The following is a 15,475-nucleotide window of genomic DNA, read 5'->3' on the forward strand; positions in this document are numbered from 1 at the left end:
ATTCGACAGACACGGCATCTAATCTGATCACAGATATGAGCATAGAGGAGGAGAGGGGAGAATTGAGAGAAAATGAGAGAGAGATAGAGGGAGCGAGGGACCGAAAGCAATAGGCGAGGGAGAAATGGCGAGGCGGCGGGAGGGGAGACAGAAGCGGAGGCCTGAGCTCCCGGTGAAGATGGCGAGGGCGAGGGCGAGGGCGAGAGAGAGAGAGAGAAGGTGTGGGCTGAAGGAGGAGGACGGGGATGGAGAGAGCTCAATGAGGAGACGACGGGGGGAAAAATAAAATTAAATAAAAAAAACATTTTAAAAAAAATCGCTCGTGACCCGATTGCACAGCTAAGCAAAGCATAGCGGAGAGAGAGCGCTGCGGACACAATTCTGCTAAACTGCAGACACGCCCCCACACACACGGCTGATTGAGTCGCGTAAATAATCTAATTGCAACCTTTTTAGAACAATATTGTGATTGCGACTTAGTATGGGATCAAGGGTCTCAGCCTCGGACAGATCCCTGAGAATTTGTCGTCCCAATAATTGCACATTTCGCCCATAACGCGCACAGCTGGATACCACGCAGCGTATCGACGTTTTCTCATGAGGCATCAATGAGGGAGAGCGACGGGGGCGAAGAAGAGTAAACATTCCAAGTGTCATAAAAAAATATATATATGTATATATATATTTAATATATATATAATATATATATCACCCTATGAAGATGCCATTCAACCAGGACGCTTTGATCATTTAAATTTCTTATTTCTATTTATTTTTTTAAGCAGTAAAAAAGCCCGTCTGGCCGTGGCTATCGCTTCCTCATGTGATATTTGACCTGTGGCCGGGTGTTAAAACACCCTGCGCTTTGCAGAGCTCCCAAAGCGGAACCTCTCAATAAGACATACATGATAATTATGTTGTGATCCGACCTGCCGCCCACCCGTGGATTTGATTGATTGAGCGCCTCATTAATTGCCGTGTGTGTGTGCGCGCGCGCGTGCGCTACAGCTTTTCCCAACCAATAGAGCGACCTCAACCAGGTCGCTCTATTGGTTGGGAGACGCCCATGTTGGACTGTTAATTGCTCCAATTGGTTTTCCAAGTCGGTCAATTTATTCCATCATTTCATAGGAGATGGGATTCAAATTCTGTTTCAAATTTAGTTATTTATTGTGTTTATTTTTCATGGGAATGTGGGGAAATGCAGAGGGAGGCTCTGTATCAGATTTGGCCTTTTGCAGATTTCCATCTGCAAGTGCCTGGATACACAGAAGTAAATAGACAAGTCATGAATAACGGACATGTGATTTGACAAGAGTGCTTTGCAGAGCATGTTCTCTCAAAAACACACACACACACACACACACACACACACACACACACACACGCAAACTGGGGACATGTCAAAGTATACACCACACGAATAAGTAGCTGTAAAGAACAGTTTCGACCTTAACTATCTCAAATTTTCTCAAAGGCATTTCAGCCTTATTGCTTTTTGAGTAAATGATCTGTTTAGACGGATTTTATGACACACACACACACACACACACACACACACACCCCTTGTCGCTGATGCTCCTGCGATGGAACCAGGGGGAACTGAATCATCCCATCTGTTTACTGCCATTTTCAGGCAGTAAACACACACCATCAAACTGGCGCGCACACACACACACACACACACACACACACACACACACACACACACACACACACACACACACACACACACACACACACACACACACACACACACACACACACACACACACACACACACACACACACACACACGGTTGAATGCCCGCATTCATGTGAAAACGTTGAGAGATCAATCTACATAAAGCCACCCACCACTGCCGAACGTTCTGCCATTCACACTGCTTATCGACGCCGCTTGAACCAAAGTGCCTTCCATTGATCTGATGCAAAACGGCTTTTGGGTGGGTGTGGGTGTGTGTGTGTGTGTGTGTGTGTGTGTGTGTGCGCGCACACGCATGCTCGTGTGTCGTAATTTAGAACCAGATTAATACACAAGGGTAAAGTTTTGGGCTGATCACAACACTCCAGTCATCAGGCTTGATAAAAAATATATATATATTTCTCTATATTGTTTTTTCCCGCAGAAGCAGTGATACACACCTGTGTGTAGCAGCATGCCGTGTGTGTGTATGCGCACAGGGAGAGAGGTCCTTTGTTCGTGGAGGCCACATGACCAGTCTGACTAGGCGCTGTCCCCTCCCATCTGCGGCACGCCACCACAAAAATAACAATGTTGAAATGCACGACGGCCCACCGATGCCCCGCTCACGCGTTCCACCCCAAAACAAAGAACACGTTCGATTCGATTTTCTGGTGCTGGTGAATAAATAAAGTCGCAAAAGAGTCCGCAGACGGGAAGAATGAGGGCAGAGAGGGAGGGAAAAACAAATCGATGAACTGATCCGGATTGATTGGCGACGAGGACAGTGTTTGGGCTTGGGGTGGGGATGGGATGGGGGTCAGGTGGGGTAGGTCAGGTCGTTTTTTAGGGGGGGGCGTTCAGATGGAGAGGGGGAGTGGGAGAGCGGAGCAAAAAGAGAGAGGGAATAATAAAGGGAGGCAGGAAGGAAGCCAAGCCAGGTGGGGGAGATAGCAGGAAAAGGTAGACAGACGGGAGGAAACCCAGACAGAGAGATGATGGATGGAGATAGAGAGCCGGAGGACAGCAGGTGGGGGCGGGATTGGAGGGCGATGGATGGATGGATGGATGGAAAGGAAAGAGAGATTAAGAAATCGATCGGAGTGGGGGGGCGGGGGGTTGCGAGGGAGGAAGGAAGCAGAGGGATGAAAGAGGCGAGGAAGAAGAAAAAGAGGAGAAGCAGATGCAGGGAGAAACAACAAGAGGCGGAAGGGAGGGAGGGAGTAATGGAGGAATGAGGATGGGGGAGTGAGGACGGAGGGCAGGGGCGGGATTGGTCCCAGGGGAGAGATTTCCTAGACTCCTGTAGGACCTTGACTGACGACGCCGCGGATCTAACCGCCTATCCTATGTGCATCTTAATTAGAGCGGGGGGGGGGGGGGGGGGGGGGGGGGGGCAGGGAGAGGAGGATGGAGACACAAAGAAACCAAACGGATAAGACGCGACACAACCGGGGGAGGAGGAGGAAGAAGAAGAAGTGTGCTTGTGTGTCTCGTGTACGCAATTCCCAATTTGCTTGGCGGTAAATAAGTCACGGCAACTCAGGTGTGCCCCAACCCCCTCCCTCGTCCAAACAAGCCAATTACAGCCGCGGTTTTCTAACCTGCTTAGAGAGCCGCCGCCGCGACCGTTCCCCAGGGCGACAGCAAGTTTTACGCAATCAATATCTGGATCGCAACGAGACCTGCGGTTGGAGAATCCCACGAAGGTCCACCTGACTCCTCCATTACACCCTAACTAGGCTAACAGTCATTTTTCTAACACCCCCCACTCCTCGTTCCCCTCTCTCCCTCCTCGCCCCCGCACGCGGGAGGAGCGCATCGTAAACAAGTTTCAGCCTTTTATTAAGTCTGCAGCTGAGAGAAGACCAGGTAAGATGTGGCAGAGGGAGAAAAAAAAATATTGCCCCTCCTTCCCCACAGCGGCGGTGGGTCAGGATATTATTCATCTATAATTGGTAATAACCCAGTAGCCCCGCACCCACCACCCTCCCCCCGCATCTTGAGCAGACTCAATCTCCACTGAGTAATCACCGCCGTCGCCCCTGTTCCGCCATGCAGGAAGGGGTGGCGGTGTGTGTGTGTGTGTGTGTGTGTGTGTGTGTGTGCATGTGGATGTATGAAAAACACCATTAAAACGCTGTTATGTCGATGCTGCCATCTACCCTCCACCTCTATCACCTTCCCCCGGAGCCTTATTATCGTACAATATGCAGCTTCGACCGCCGCGGTCTCTTAAAAAAAACAAAAACAAAAAAAACCAAAAACCTTTGTATACGATTAAACGATGTATCACAGGACGCGTAACGTCAAAACCAGTCACGGCTGTGATCTGGCTCCGTTGAAGCGCCTTGTGGCGGTCCGGGAAGCTCCCAAACGAGCTCGGCCTGGCGGCGTAGGGGGGCGGCAAGGTGCAGTCGAGGTCTCCTTCCCGGGGAGGTACATTTCTTTCATCAATTCCGTGAAAGAAAGAAAGAGAAAGAGAGAGAGAAGAGAAAGCGGGGCTGGGGATCAAACAGCTGTGTTTTTAGTTGATCATCCGTCTATAGTATTGTATCGCCATAAAATTGACGTTTGGTTGTGTCACAGCGGAGCCTTTTGTGGTCTAAGCTAATGGCGATGACGAGATACGACCAACTGTTATGTACTGTATAAGCATTTTGAGTGAAATCCTGCGAGAACAAAGGCGATATCTAAATTCTTCCATGTTGCCCGGCCAAACCCTGAGCTCTATGGGTGGGTGCTGTGTACCAGTAGGGAACGAGGGTGTGGTTCCACGGTCCATTTCCTCTTACTCTATTTCCTTTGCTTTCTTTGCGGCGCAAACACCGAGAGGTAGGGGCAGCATTATAACACAAGAGGATGAGTGAGTGAAGGAAAACGGAAGTGACCTGGATGTGGCGAGGCTAATGTTTAACCAGGTAACAAAAGGTAACAAGTAACAAAAAAATTTTAAAACAAAAAAAAATAAACACCTGCCTGCCGTGCCGGCCCGCTCGAGTTCCCACGTTCGCCAACGGCCAAGTGCGTTACGCACTCGAGTAAATGGGCAGGTGGAAAGGAAAATAAGGATTGGGCGTCATGTGATAAGATTGTCTTTGGGCGCTATTGTACTGCGATGAAGTTAAGACGTCATCACGTCGTGGTAGTCAATTCTGTTGCTGGAATGAATGGTGATAACGTTGGGCAAAAAATGTCTGACATTGCGTGTTCTGAAATGCATGTCCAAGGCAAAGATTGGGCTTTCCCTAGGAACTTATACAAGGTAGGGTAAATCGCTATCTTCTTGGATAGACAAAATCGGGCCAAGCGGCGGCGCGCTCCGGCCCCAACTTGCACACCCGCCGTTTGCGGTTTCTCCGGCCTCGCAGAGAAAGGAAGCGGCCACGACACCACTTTCCCTTTCGTGGCGAGAGGGAGAAGTGAAAAATGTGGGCGTGAACGCTCCATGGAGCCTCAAGTCATTCACTTCAGCCTCAAGTCATTCACTTCTCCATCTGTGGGGCACGGTGACACACCAGGCCGTGACAATGAATTGAGCTGCGTGTGTGTGCCAACGCCGCCGGTGGGTTTTGTTGCCGAGTTGCTGAATTAAAAGTTTGCATTTCCTCTTGTGCCTTTACGCGCTTCCAGAATTATGTAACACCAGAGGATGTTATTTCTCCTTTTACTGTTTGTGCTGATGATTCACATGACGGTCCCATGACGGTCATCGACCTTGGACAACAGTTGCAGCTTAATGAAGGTAATGCACATATTTAAATAGGCCATTAAAGCAGCATCATGTAACTTTTGGTATTTGGCTGGTTTCTGAGTTTTTACACCGCTGTCGTAATATCCGGTCCAGTGTCCGAAAATAATTTATTTTACAGGACAAATTTGAACCCTATCAGTCATGTTGTAATAACAGTCTGTTACAAATGCAAATGTAATGTACACCGTGGTTACAGCGCCCCCTGCACGGACCACGCCGCTTCGGCAAGCACTCAGTCCATGGTTCCCGCCGGAGGGCGTGCAGATTGGCCCCCTGCTACCAGTTTATGCACCAGATGTGCTCGGCCTGACAGATTGGCTCACACGTGCGAGTCAAGAGGGTGAAACAAACCCTGTGGCGCCATGAAAGTGAGGGCTGGCGCATGCCGGCTGAGATGCAGTTGCTGGGCACACCACTGGCCCGAGGTGGTAAGGCTACATGTTCTATGAGCATTATGACCGGACATTTTGACTGGCAAGTGTATAATTTTTTTAAATAAATTTTACGAGGCAAAAAAAACGGTAAAATAACTGGAGCCAAACACCAAGCAAGTGACGTAGTGTCGTAAAGCGTGCCGCGGTTCGTACCCAGGTGGCTGGAAATGAAAGAGGTTCCATTCTCTCCATATTAAAAGCCAGTGTATCTGTATTCTGAAATGGTTATTCTAGAGATAAAAGCTTTAAACTTAAAGTGCTCTTTAAGCCACAACGTCATTAAGCCACCGCTGCCTGAAAAGGAGGCAATACAAGAGCCAGCCGCGTCTTTGAAGGACATATATGTAGATTTGTTCAATTTCGCTTTCTCGAATTACGGAAAGGTTTTAGAATTTCAGTCAGATCAGACGTTAAGCCGTCTGGAATTTACCGCCTCTCAATTGGATCGCTGCGACTCTCTTTATTCCTGCCCTCGTCAAAGGTCAACCGCAGGCCCGCAGTTAAAGACCAAATGCTGCTAGTCCTTTTACTGGTGCCAGGACTGACAGCATATAATTGGACATAACTGGTTTTACTTTTAAAGCTGTGCTAGGGCCTGATAACCCCGCTGACAGGTCCTTGTGCTTGCCGTTCCAAGGTCCAAACTCATGATGACAACAGCGACGGCAATGGGAAAGGTTTTTGCCACTGGGGGTACCAGACTGACCTGCCTGGGGAGTAAAAAGCGGTCACCTTGGTGTCTGACCGTTCAAAGAAATCACACTTTTATGCAACAGTTTCTTCACGTTTGATTTCGTCTTTGCATTCCAACGGTGTTCTGTTGGTTGTATTTAAATCTGGCTCTGAAACACCAATGTAAATGATTGACAGTTACTGTCATAGTTTCAGTGCGTTCAACTTTGTTCTGTGCCTTGATTCCAGGCAATGACACATTTTCTATGATCTAAGTGTTATTGACTAAATTGGACTAAACATAGCTCACCGTGTGGTCTGTGGTCAACTGAAAATCGTACGCGCCACCCAACAAATTCTGGTAAACTGTGTAAAATGTCTCCTCCGCCGACAGCGACTCTATTGTATTTCAAGACCACTCTCGACCAAGGAGGACAGTGGCCTTTTAAAATTTGCCACCTTCTGTTTCCTAAGCTGGCATGAGTTTATAGGACCGACTATGATTCAATGGCAGGTTTTGGACCTAAAATATTTTACAGCTGCAATTGTCTCAAAAAAGTCAGCCCTGAAAAGGCTGCCCATAAAACAAATGGGTCATTCACAATTTGTGTCAAAATTGAAAACATAAAAAAAATTAAAATAGAATAAAACCTGACAAAGGCTAAGCTTGCGGATCCTGTGATGGATGAAGAAGATGACACAGGACGCCTAAAATAAAATAAAACTCACGCTCTGTCACCTGCCTCTCTGTGACATCACCCTCCTCCGCCTTGTTTTAGTTTGTTTTCTCCACAGTTCAAACCCTAAGCCCAAACCCCTGCATTTCAGCTCATGGGTTCAATGCGACAACACCGCTACGGCCTGTCCAATGGGGCTTGGTCTCTGGCTCGACCGTTCATCCAATCGGAGGCCAGTTTCCATAGGATCGACCTCCGACCTGGCCCTATACTGCCACAGAGCGACATAAACAGCCCCCCCCCCCCCCCCCCCCCTGCTCAGCTCAGCTGCGTGCCCTCCCGACGGCAGCCGCAGCATCACAAAGGAAAGAGCTGACCTTAACGCTCCTGTAGCTGCCTCTGCATAATACACACCAATACAAACCCGGAAAAACACACACACACACACACACACACACACACACACACACACGACTGGGGCAGCAGACTGCCAGCTGACCCATGGAAAGAACAGAGCTTTCATCTGCAGCTCAGTTACATCATGGAGGAACACAACAGAACAGAGGACACGATAGAACCAGAGACAGGGGGGGGGGGAAAGAGGACAGATAGTGTAGGGAGAAAAAAAAGGACAGAGCCAATCAACCATCCAGGGGTAAAACAAAGGGCTATCTGTAAAAGCCCTGGACTTCATCCCCCTCGGTGATGAGAGAACTTCGATCCCCAGGAGGGACACTAAGGGAGAGAGGGTGGAAGAGAAAGAGAGAGAGAGCGCTATCCGGTTAGCAAAGCCCTGCTGGATCCTGTTAAGCTCCCGCTTTCGATTCTGCTCATTGTGCTCCGAGCAGCTGATCAATTAGGGTCCATCTGAACCAGCTGCTGACCGTGGACTACCAACACCAGCAACCGCTGCACACACAGACCTTTCTTTGTGTACTTTTTTTTTTTTTTTTTTGGTAATATTCTTCCCCTGGTGTCTAACCAGAGGTATTGTCACCTCTCGGCCTAACGTGCTCGTGGGAATGCCACATTCAAAACCTACACATCAGGCTGTTCTCCTGAAGGCAACTTCAATGGAGAAAATATACTTCCAAAAAAAGAAATATGCCCAATTATTTTTTCAGATAGAGAGAGGGGAGAGGGGGTCTTCCTCCACCTTCCTCCCTCCCTTCCCTGGAGGATATGCTAACAGCACAACAAAGGTAGAGGACGTTCAAGCCTCATGGAGCGCAGCTGTGAGCAGCATATCAACAGAATTGAGATACCGCACAAATTTGTACACGTGTGGCTAACAGCGCAGCCAATCACAGATTAAAACTTACAAAATCCCCACCCTATCGGGGGGGAGAAACTCCTCAGTATTCGATTCATTCAGGTTTCTCAACTGTAATCGTAGCCTCCGCGGAGCAGCGAAGGCGTTAAGTCCATAACAGAGCAACGCGCACAAACAAACACAAATCGACAAGGACATCCCCGCTTGCAAAAAAATAAAAATAAAATACACGTATCAAGGACTAACTGCATTTCACACTCGACAACCACTCCCACAGTGAATCCGACAATCACTGGCATACAGACAACTCTGGTTGACTCACCCATCCACCTTGACTGTGAATCCAGGGCTGGATGTGATTGTCCAGGTAGACCGTCATCCACTCGGCAATCCGGGCCACCAGCGGGCTCATCTCCTTCTCCACGCACTCCACGCACAGCGCCCCGCCGAACGCGAACAGCCCCACCACGCGGCCCCAGTTGACGCCGTCCTGGAACACCTCATCCATGACACTCTCGAAGCTCTGGTAGGCGGTGGCCGGCGTGATGTGCAGCTGCAGGGACAGGTCGCTGAAGGCGCGGGCGAAGCGCAGCTCGAACTCGTTGGCCGAGTCCCTGAGCGCCTCCTTCACCTCGTCCAGGCTGGTCGTGGTGGCGGGGGTCGCCGCTGCCGCCCCCGCCGCCGCCGTTGTCATTGCAGTCTCTACTGACGGCGAACGTTGCCGTCGGAGCGGGGACACCGGCGGAGTCCCGGGACTCGTGCCGTTGACGGCCCCGTTGGGGTGTGTGGCCGCCTGCTGTTCTTCGGCCCCCGTTGCTGGCGGTGTTCCTTCAGTCCTGTTTGGTGACTCGGTGAGTCCGATGTGGCTGAAGGGATAGTTCCTCTGGGAGAGTTTGTAGTTAATGTAGGAAACCACCAGTTCTCTGTTTTGAGACATTCTCAAGCGTTTTGCTTTTTTCCCCTATAGCACCACTGCAGGATGTTCCCCTCCTGTCTGCTCCTCTGCTTCTGGTCCCTTAACGTGGTGCGACACACAGTGCCGTGTGGGGGCGGGGGGCTTTCTTCTCCCTCTGGTCTCTCTCTGTTCAGACCACCATGGTCAGCCCCTCAGACGGTGCTGATATCCAGAGGACAGAGATGGGGGGTGAGAATTGAACCTTTACAGAGCTGACGAATCAGCTCAGACCCTGTGGGGGAGACAATGATAAAAAGGTCAACGTCCGTCTGAGCCTACAACAAAGCGTTTGGCTAAGGGTGTACGCGGTTCAGGCGCCTGCGGAAATTTGGACAGGTGGGGTCAAAGTGCATCTCTCTAATTGGACTTTTACATATGGAGCAGCTGGCTGGAGCCCACACAGACGACCACATCCTTATCTGAGCTCTCCCAACAGCTTGGTCTCGACGGAGAATTCTCGACGGTCACTGTCTGGTGCGGGCAGTGATCTGCATCGCATCAACAATACAATAGAACGTCGGCATCGCGTCGTGACAAGAGTTAAATGTTGATGAATCACAGCAAAAAAATTCAATTCTCTGAACTTCATGGACCATTATAACCTAATGCCTTTCCATCTGCTTAGTCATAATATCCACATTACTAATGTGACTCATTTCTAAAAATATTTCTTGAGTGTGAGCGCCTCACAAAAGCACCAACAGTCATCCCCAAAATATTCTCTCATTATTGTTATCAAGGTCATTATGTCAAGTCATTATCGACCTGCCATAGTGTGATATACTGAATAACTAAAGAATAAATATGTATATATACAGACAATGCACAAGACATCAAACCACAAATCGAAATTATGTCATTTTATGTGACTTATTGGAAGTTATCATTTGGATAGTCTGCCTATTCTACAGTCCTGCTGCTGTCACTGTGCCAGGCTGGGAGTAGAGCAGCACAGTGAGTGGGGCTCCACCAAAACAATGACCTGATACACTAACTCCAACTGACTAGAGCTTTCTGGTCCTAAGTGTCTGCGATCTGGATGACTGGCGGTAAAAAAAAAAAAAAAAAAAAATCAAATCAAATAAAACTTAGAATAATAACAATCAGACAAGACGACAGAGGAGACTCCACGCAAATAAGGACGGTCGCTCTTAGGTAACGCAGCACCCCACAGAGCACAATAGACAACAACTTCGATCGGAGGAACAAATGGGGAGCATTCTCTTTCTTCTCCCCTGCCAGCTTTCTCTTTAAATCCGAGCGTTAAAAACATATGTTTGGTTTTTTTTTTTTTTTTTTTAAGGAACAATTTTATGTCGGGTTGTGATTACAGAGCGGGCTGGGACAAATTAAGCAACGGGCATCAGTGGTGTTTACAGCGGCCACATGGTCTCCCCCCCCCAGCCCGAGCAGCACGTGGTCGGACCTCACTGTACAAACCATCCAAGCCTCACGTAAACACCGCAGCTCCGCGAGGAATCCAGCCAATCACAGTCCCCGTAACATGGTCATAATTCAGAAGCCACGCATCCATTGTTATTCATGTCCATAGTATTCTATACATACTGATTCATCCCGTACGTAAACCATACTGATCTATATTTATACCCACAGCTTTATCTTGTGCCTAGAATAACATTTATCCACATCCATTGTATGATGTTAATATTATTGTATGGATTGTAATATTATTAAAACGATTTATTACATTATAAGACTTGTGTTAATTGCCTGTACATCAATGGCACAAACCTTAACGAGAGTTACAAATTCCAACACAGAAGCAGCGTAATCTCAACACCTTACCAATCAATGAGGGCGAAAACCAAAAAAGTTTTAAAACCTAGACTCGTGCTTCCGGTAACGTTCCCTCTCGGTCCGCTACTCTTCCCACAAGGAGCGCGGTCCCGAAGAGGGAGCCTGCGCTGGCGACGGCCACGGGAGGAACGTACTCCACCGCGCGTTCAGCTGCGTCTGAGCGGTGCCCACGCGTACGCGTTACACCCCTACACACACGCACGCACGCACGTACGTACGTACGTACGTACTTACGCACACGCCCCCCCCCCCACCCTTCCTCCCCCGCCGCACACGCCCGGCCTACGTAACGAAGACCCTATCGATAATAGAAAATGACCATGTATAATAAACGTATAAAATACGTAGAAAATGGAACAATTTGGCAATTTGACAACGAACCCCAGAAAATAAAAAAATAAAAAAATAATGAAAATTAGGCAGGATAAAATAAACCTAAAAATGAACACTGAAGAATAAACTCCTGTATCAACAATTTAACGTGTGCGTGTGTGTGTGTGTGTGTGTATGTACATAATAATCAATACAACTAATTAAAAAAAAATAAAAAATAAAAATAAAAAACAGAAAAAAAACACCACCCTGTGCTCCAAGTCCAGCGCAGTAAACATCCAAAACCAGCCGCAGCGGAGCGTTAAAACGCCGGAGCCGCGGAGCTCCCCACAGCCCGTCCTGCGAATGGAACATGGCTGGCTGTCAGTGCGACTGGCTCCCGGTGCGTCCGCGTATTCGCAGTTTAAAAGCAACGGACGGAAACCGCACAAATGTCAAATGATCCAACGGTCCACACCCGAAGCATATCGATGTAATATATATTTAATGTAGATATATAGATACATATATAGATATATGTATTAATGCATACATAAATACCTGAATCCATGTTTATATAGATGGGCTAGAAAGGAAAGCGGATAAAGGAGAAAGCCAGATAGGAATCACATTACTATAGCAGCGCATTCTTCAAAGCAGTAGACGCCGGAAAAGACAAACAGTCGCGGTAGCGACGAGCCCGCTGTTAGTTAAAAAATCGTAATAAACGCGAAAGAAAGAGGGTCTTACTTGCGGGGTTGTCCTAATAAAAGCATGTCTGCGGCGGAGCCAGAAGCGGGGGACATCGCAGCCGTCATAGCTTGCGTTAGCATACACGGCTAGCAGAGCTAGCAGGGGGCGGGGCCAGTCGACGGAGAGGGGAGGGTTGCGCGTGGCCCCGCCCACAAAATAGCGTCGGCAGCGCTGAGTGGCCCGAGTGGAGGAAGCGAATCCGTCAATGGGAGAGTCCTGCACGTAAATCACTTTTTTATTTGCAAAAAAATATTAGGTGTAAAATAAATGCAAAGTCATAATAAATATAGATTTTTTGAAATGTTACTTATTTGCCAGCCCGCTTGCAGTCGTGCAGCGCCTGGTTGTGAGCGGACTTCCGGTCCGGTTAAGTTGAGCGTTTAAAAATAAACACTTGTTTTTTTTTAACAGTTCAGTTTGAATACGCCGGCCCGTGTTGGTGGATCCACACGGGTTAAAATATCTCCAGCGCGGAAGGAGGCGGTTTACCGAGGCCCCCCCCTAAAGTCTCCACTTCCCAAAACAAAGGATGTCACCGATCTCCATGGTAACCTTTGTTACCCCCAAAAAATCTCAGCGCCCTGCTGCAGCCTAAACCGTTGCACCACAGAGACAGCGCCCCTCGGTGGCCACCTGTGGAATAACTGTTTATTCTAATCATGACCAAAGGCCCGCTGGATTTGGAGGTTGGATACCCAGATGAGGCGGGTATTGTGTTTTTGCAATATTCCAGTCCCAAATTATGTGGTTTGAGTAGCTCTATGGGATCTGGATTTTATTTGGCTTTGGCCTTCCATACTCTCACTATGACCTGAACAACACTTTTAAGTCCAAATCCGACAATTCAAACTAGACTCTGCCTACCCCCAACGGCTAAACTTGGAACATCTCTGTCCTGGAGGTTTACATCTTTGAAATTAAATCCATCCTGATCCATCATCAGATTGATGAAAGCAAGACTGTCTATTACCTAATTCATTATTAACCAAATGATAAAAGTATGCCTGGTGTGTGTGTGTGTGTGTGTGTATGTGCGTGCGTGCGTGTGTGCGTGTACGCGCAAAACGTCCGTTAGTTACCGCGGACTGGATCAGTTATTGCGCTCTCCTTTCCCACAGCAGCAACATTTGACTAAAATCATAAAAATAAAAGTGAAAACATCTCCCAAAACGCTGTCCGGAACCCCCCGCACACAGCAATATAGCAGCGAGGGGCCGGGGCCCGTCGGTTCCACGTGTTTCGCGCGTACGTGGCTCGGGAACTGCAGGGTGGAGTAGGGTGGAGACGGTACCAATCTGATGGTATTATTATTATCTTATATTACTTTACATTACTATATAATATATTATCTTATTATCAGATGTCATATTCTACATCTTTAATCATATTATCATCGTGCTTAATTTCTATCACATGAGATTATATCAGTCAGATTATATTATGACATTATAAAATGTTACTTATATTGTGATCAGACTTGATTTATTGTATATAATTACCTGCTAATACACTGGTCACCAAGTCGCAGAAGCAGTTTGCGTTTTCTTCTTCTGATAGCTGCTTGTTCTTGCTCTGTCTGTTCTGCACTGATGCAGGACCCCCAGAAACGGTTGGCTTCAGGGCCAGTTATGACGTCACAAAAACATCTTGGTCGCCGCGGCAACCGGGGTGATGATGGGGTGTGGGGGGGGGGGGTTCCATGACAACCGGATGCACTCCAGTTCCGCGTTGGGCCAAATATTCTTCCCAGAAAGTGGGATTTTTTTCGGGATAACACAGCTGGTTATGGAAGGATTCACTGTCACAATTCACAAATAAATCCTAAACTGAGATGGATAAAGATGGATAAATACCATAATCCACAAATCTGTTAAGATTTTTAAATGTAAAAAAAGCCAACCCAGAAACATGATGTATTAGAAACAATGTGTGGACCATTTTCTAGATATATTTAGAATTGATATGTGAATAAATGTGGAGGGGGGGGGCTTGTTATGATTGTTGCTAAGCAACACACCATATACAGATCAGGCTACTTGAAAGTGACCCAATGTGCATTAATATAATCAATTACATATATTTAAGAAACAGTACTATTATTAATGATATCTCACAGTAATGCAGGAAGTCTGATAATATGTAATAATAATCAGAGTGTGTGGCCTTGTCCTTGACCTTATCGTTATCGTTATAAGTCATTTTATTTTCAGCACAGACACTTCATGAGCTACAAAATTGAGTTTGACTGCACTTTTCTATTTCGCTGATTTTTTTCTTAATGATATTGTGCAACATAGCTCAGAGCGACTAAATGATAAGAACACCACCAACAAAAACCTAAGAATCAAAGATTGCTCAATAAGAAAAAAAACAAAAAAAAAACAAAAAACCTGATCAGAATTCAGGGTTTATTGATCATTTCACCAAATGCTCTGAAGATTACATCACAATATTATGTATAGAACAGTATCTCACTTTTCATTTCTATGTATCTTACAGGTAACTTTACAATCTGTATGTATTCATATACTGTATATATATTTATATGTTCCCTAGCTTTAGGGAAGAAAAGTAGACATCCACACTGTTTGCGAGGGGAGGAATGCTTCCAAAAGAAAAGAAATTAACTGCATTTTAAATAATTACATACATCCTTTAAAAAAAACACCAGTGTGAAGGGGGGGTCTCCCATCTGCACTGAAGAGCCGTTTGGTTTTCCTTCCTAAAGCCGTCTGTACAACAAGTCGACATTTTACAATCATTTGGAGAAAGACGATACAATGAGTAGTTGTAAAACACAAAAGTGAACTCTTCACGGGCCTGACAAATTAAATAAAACAAATGTATTGAAATAATGAATACTGTTTTTTTTTGTGCAGGTAATGTGTCACCGCATCCACTCGTGAATTGGGGGCCTCTGTCACCGTTGTATTCTGGCTGTTGGATTTCTTGATTTTTAAATAATGAGTTGGGAACCCCAGCGCATTCTAAGGCTTCGCGGGGCCACGACGACGAGGGCACGATGGAGGAAAGCGGTACCTCTCTCAGCCGCTCGGCCTAAACAGAATCATAATCATATCTTCAAAAAAAAAAAAAATAAATAAATAAATAAAAATTTAAAAGTGACCTGGGGGAGAAAAAAA

At 46.9% G+C, this 15,475-nt stretch overlaps 1 protein-coding gene across 1 annotated transcript in view; it reads right to left on the reverse strand.

Annotated features, from left to right (window-relative positions):
• bcl2l1 (BCL2 like 1) overlaps positions 1 to 12,404 on the reverse strand; it is a 28,748-nt gene extending 16,344 nt beyond the window's left edge. Inside the window, exons 1-2 of the mRNA XM_080015567.1 lie at positions 12,330 to 12,404; positions 8,817 to 9,681 (exon numbers count right to left, since the gene is read on the reverse strand). Of these exons, the coding sequence (XP_079871693.1) occupies positions 8,817 to 9,431 (615 nt within the window). The 5' untranslated portion in view covers positions 9,432 to 9,681; positions 12,330 to 12,404. The remainder of the gene's footprint in view (positions 1 to 8,816; positions 9,682 to 12,329) is intronic.
• Between the last annotated feature and the right edge of the window lie 3,071 nt (positions 12,405 to 15,475).

This window comes from Zeus faber (assembly GCF_960531495.2).
Source record: "Zeus faber genome assembly, chromosome: 15".
In the NCBI taxonomy this organism is placed as follows: Eukaryota; Metazoa; Chordata; class Actinopteri; order Zeiformes; family Zeidae; genus Zeus; species Zeus faber.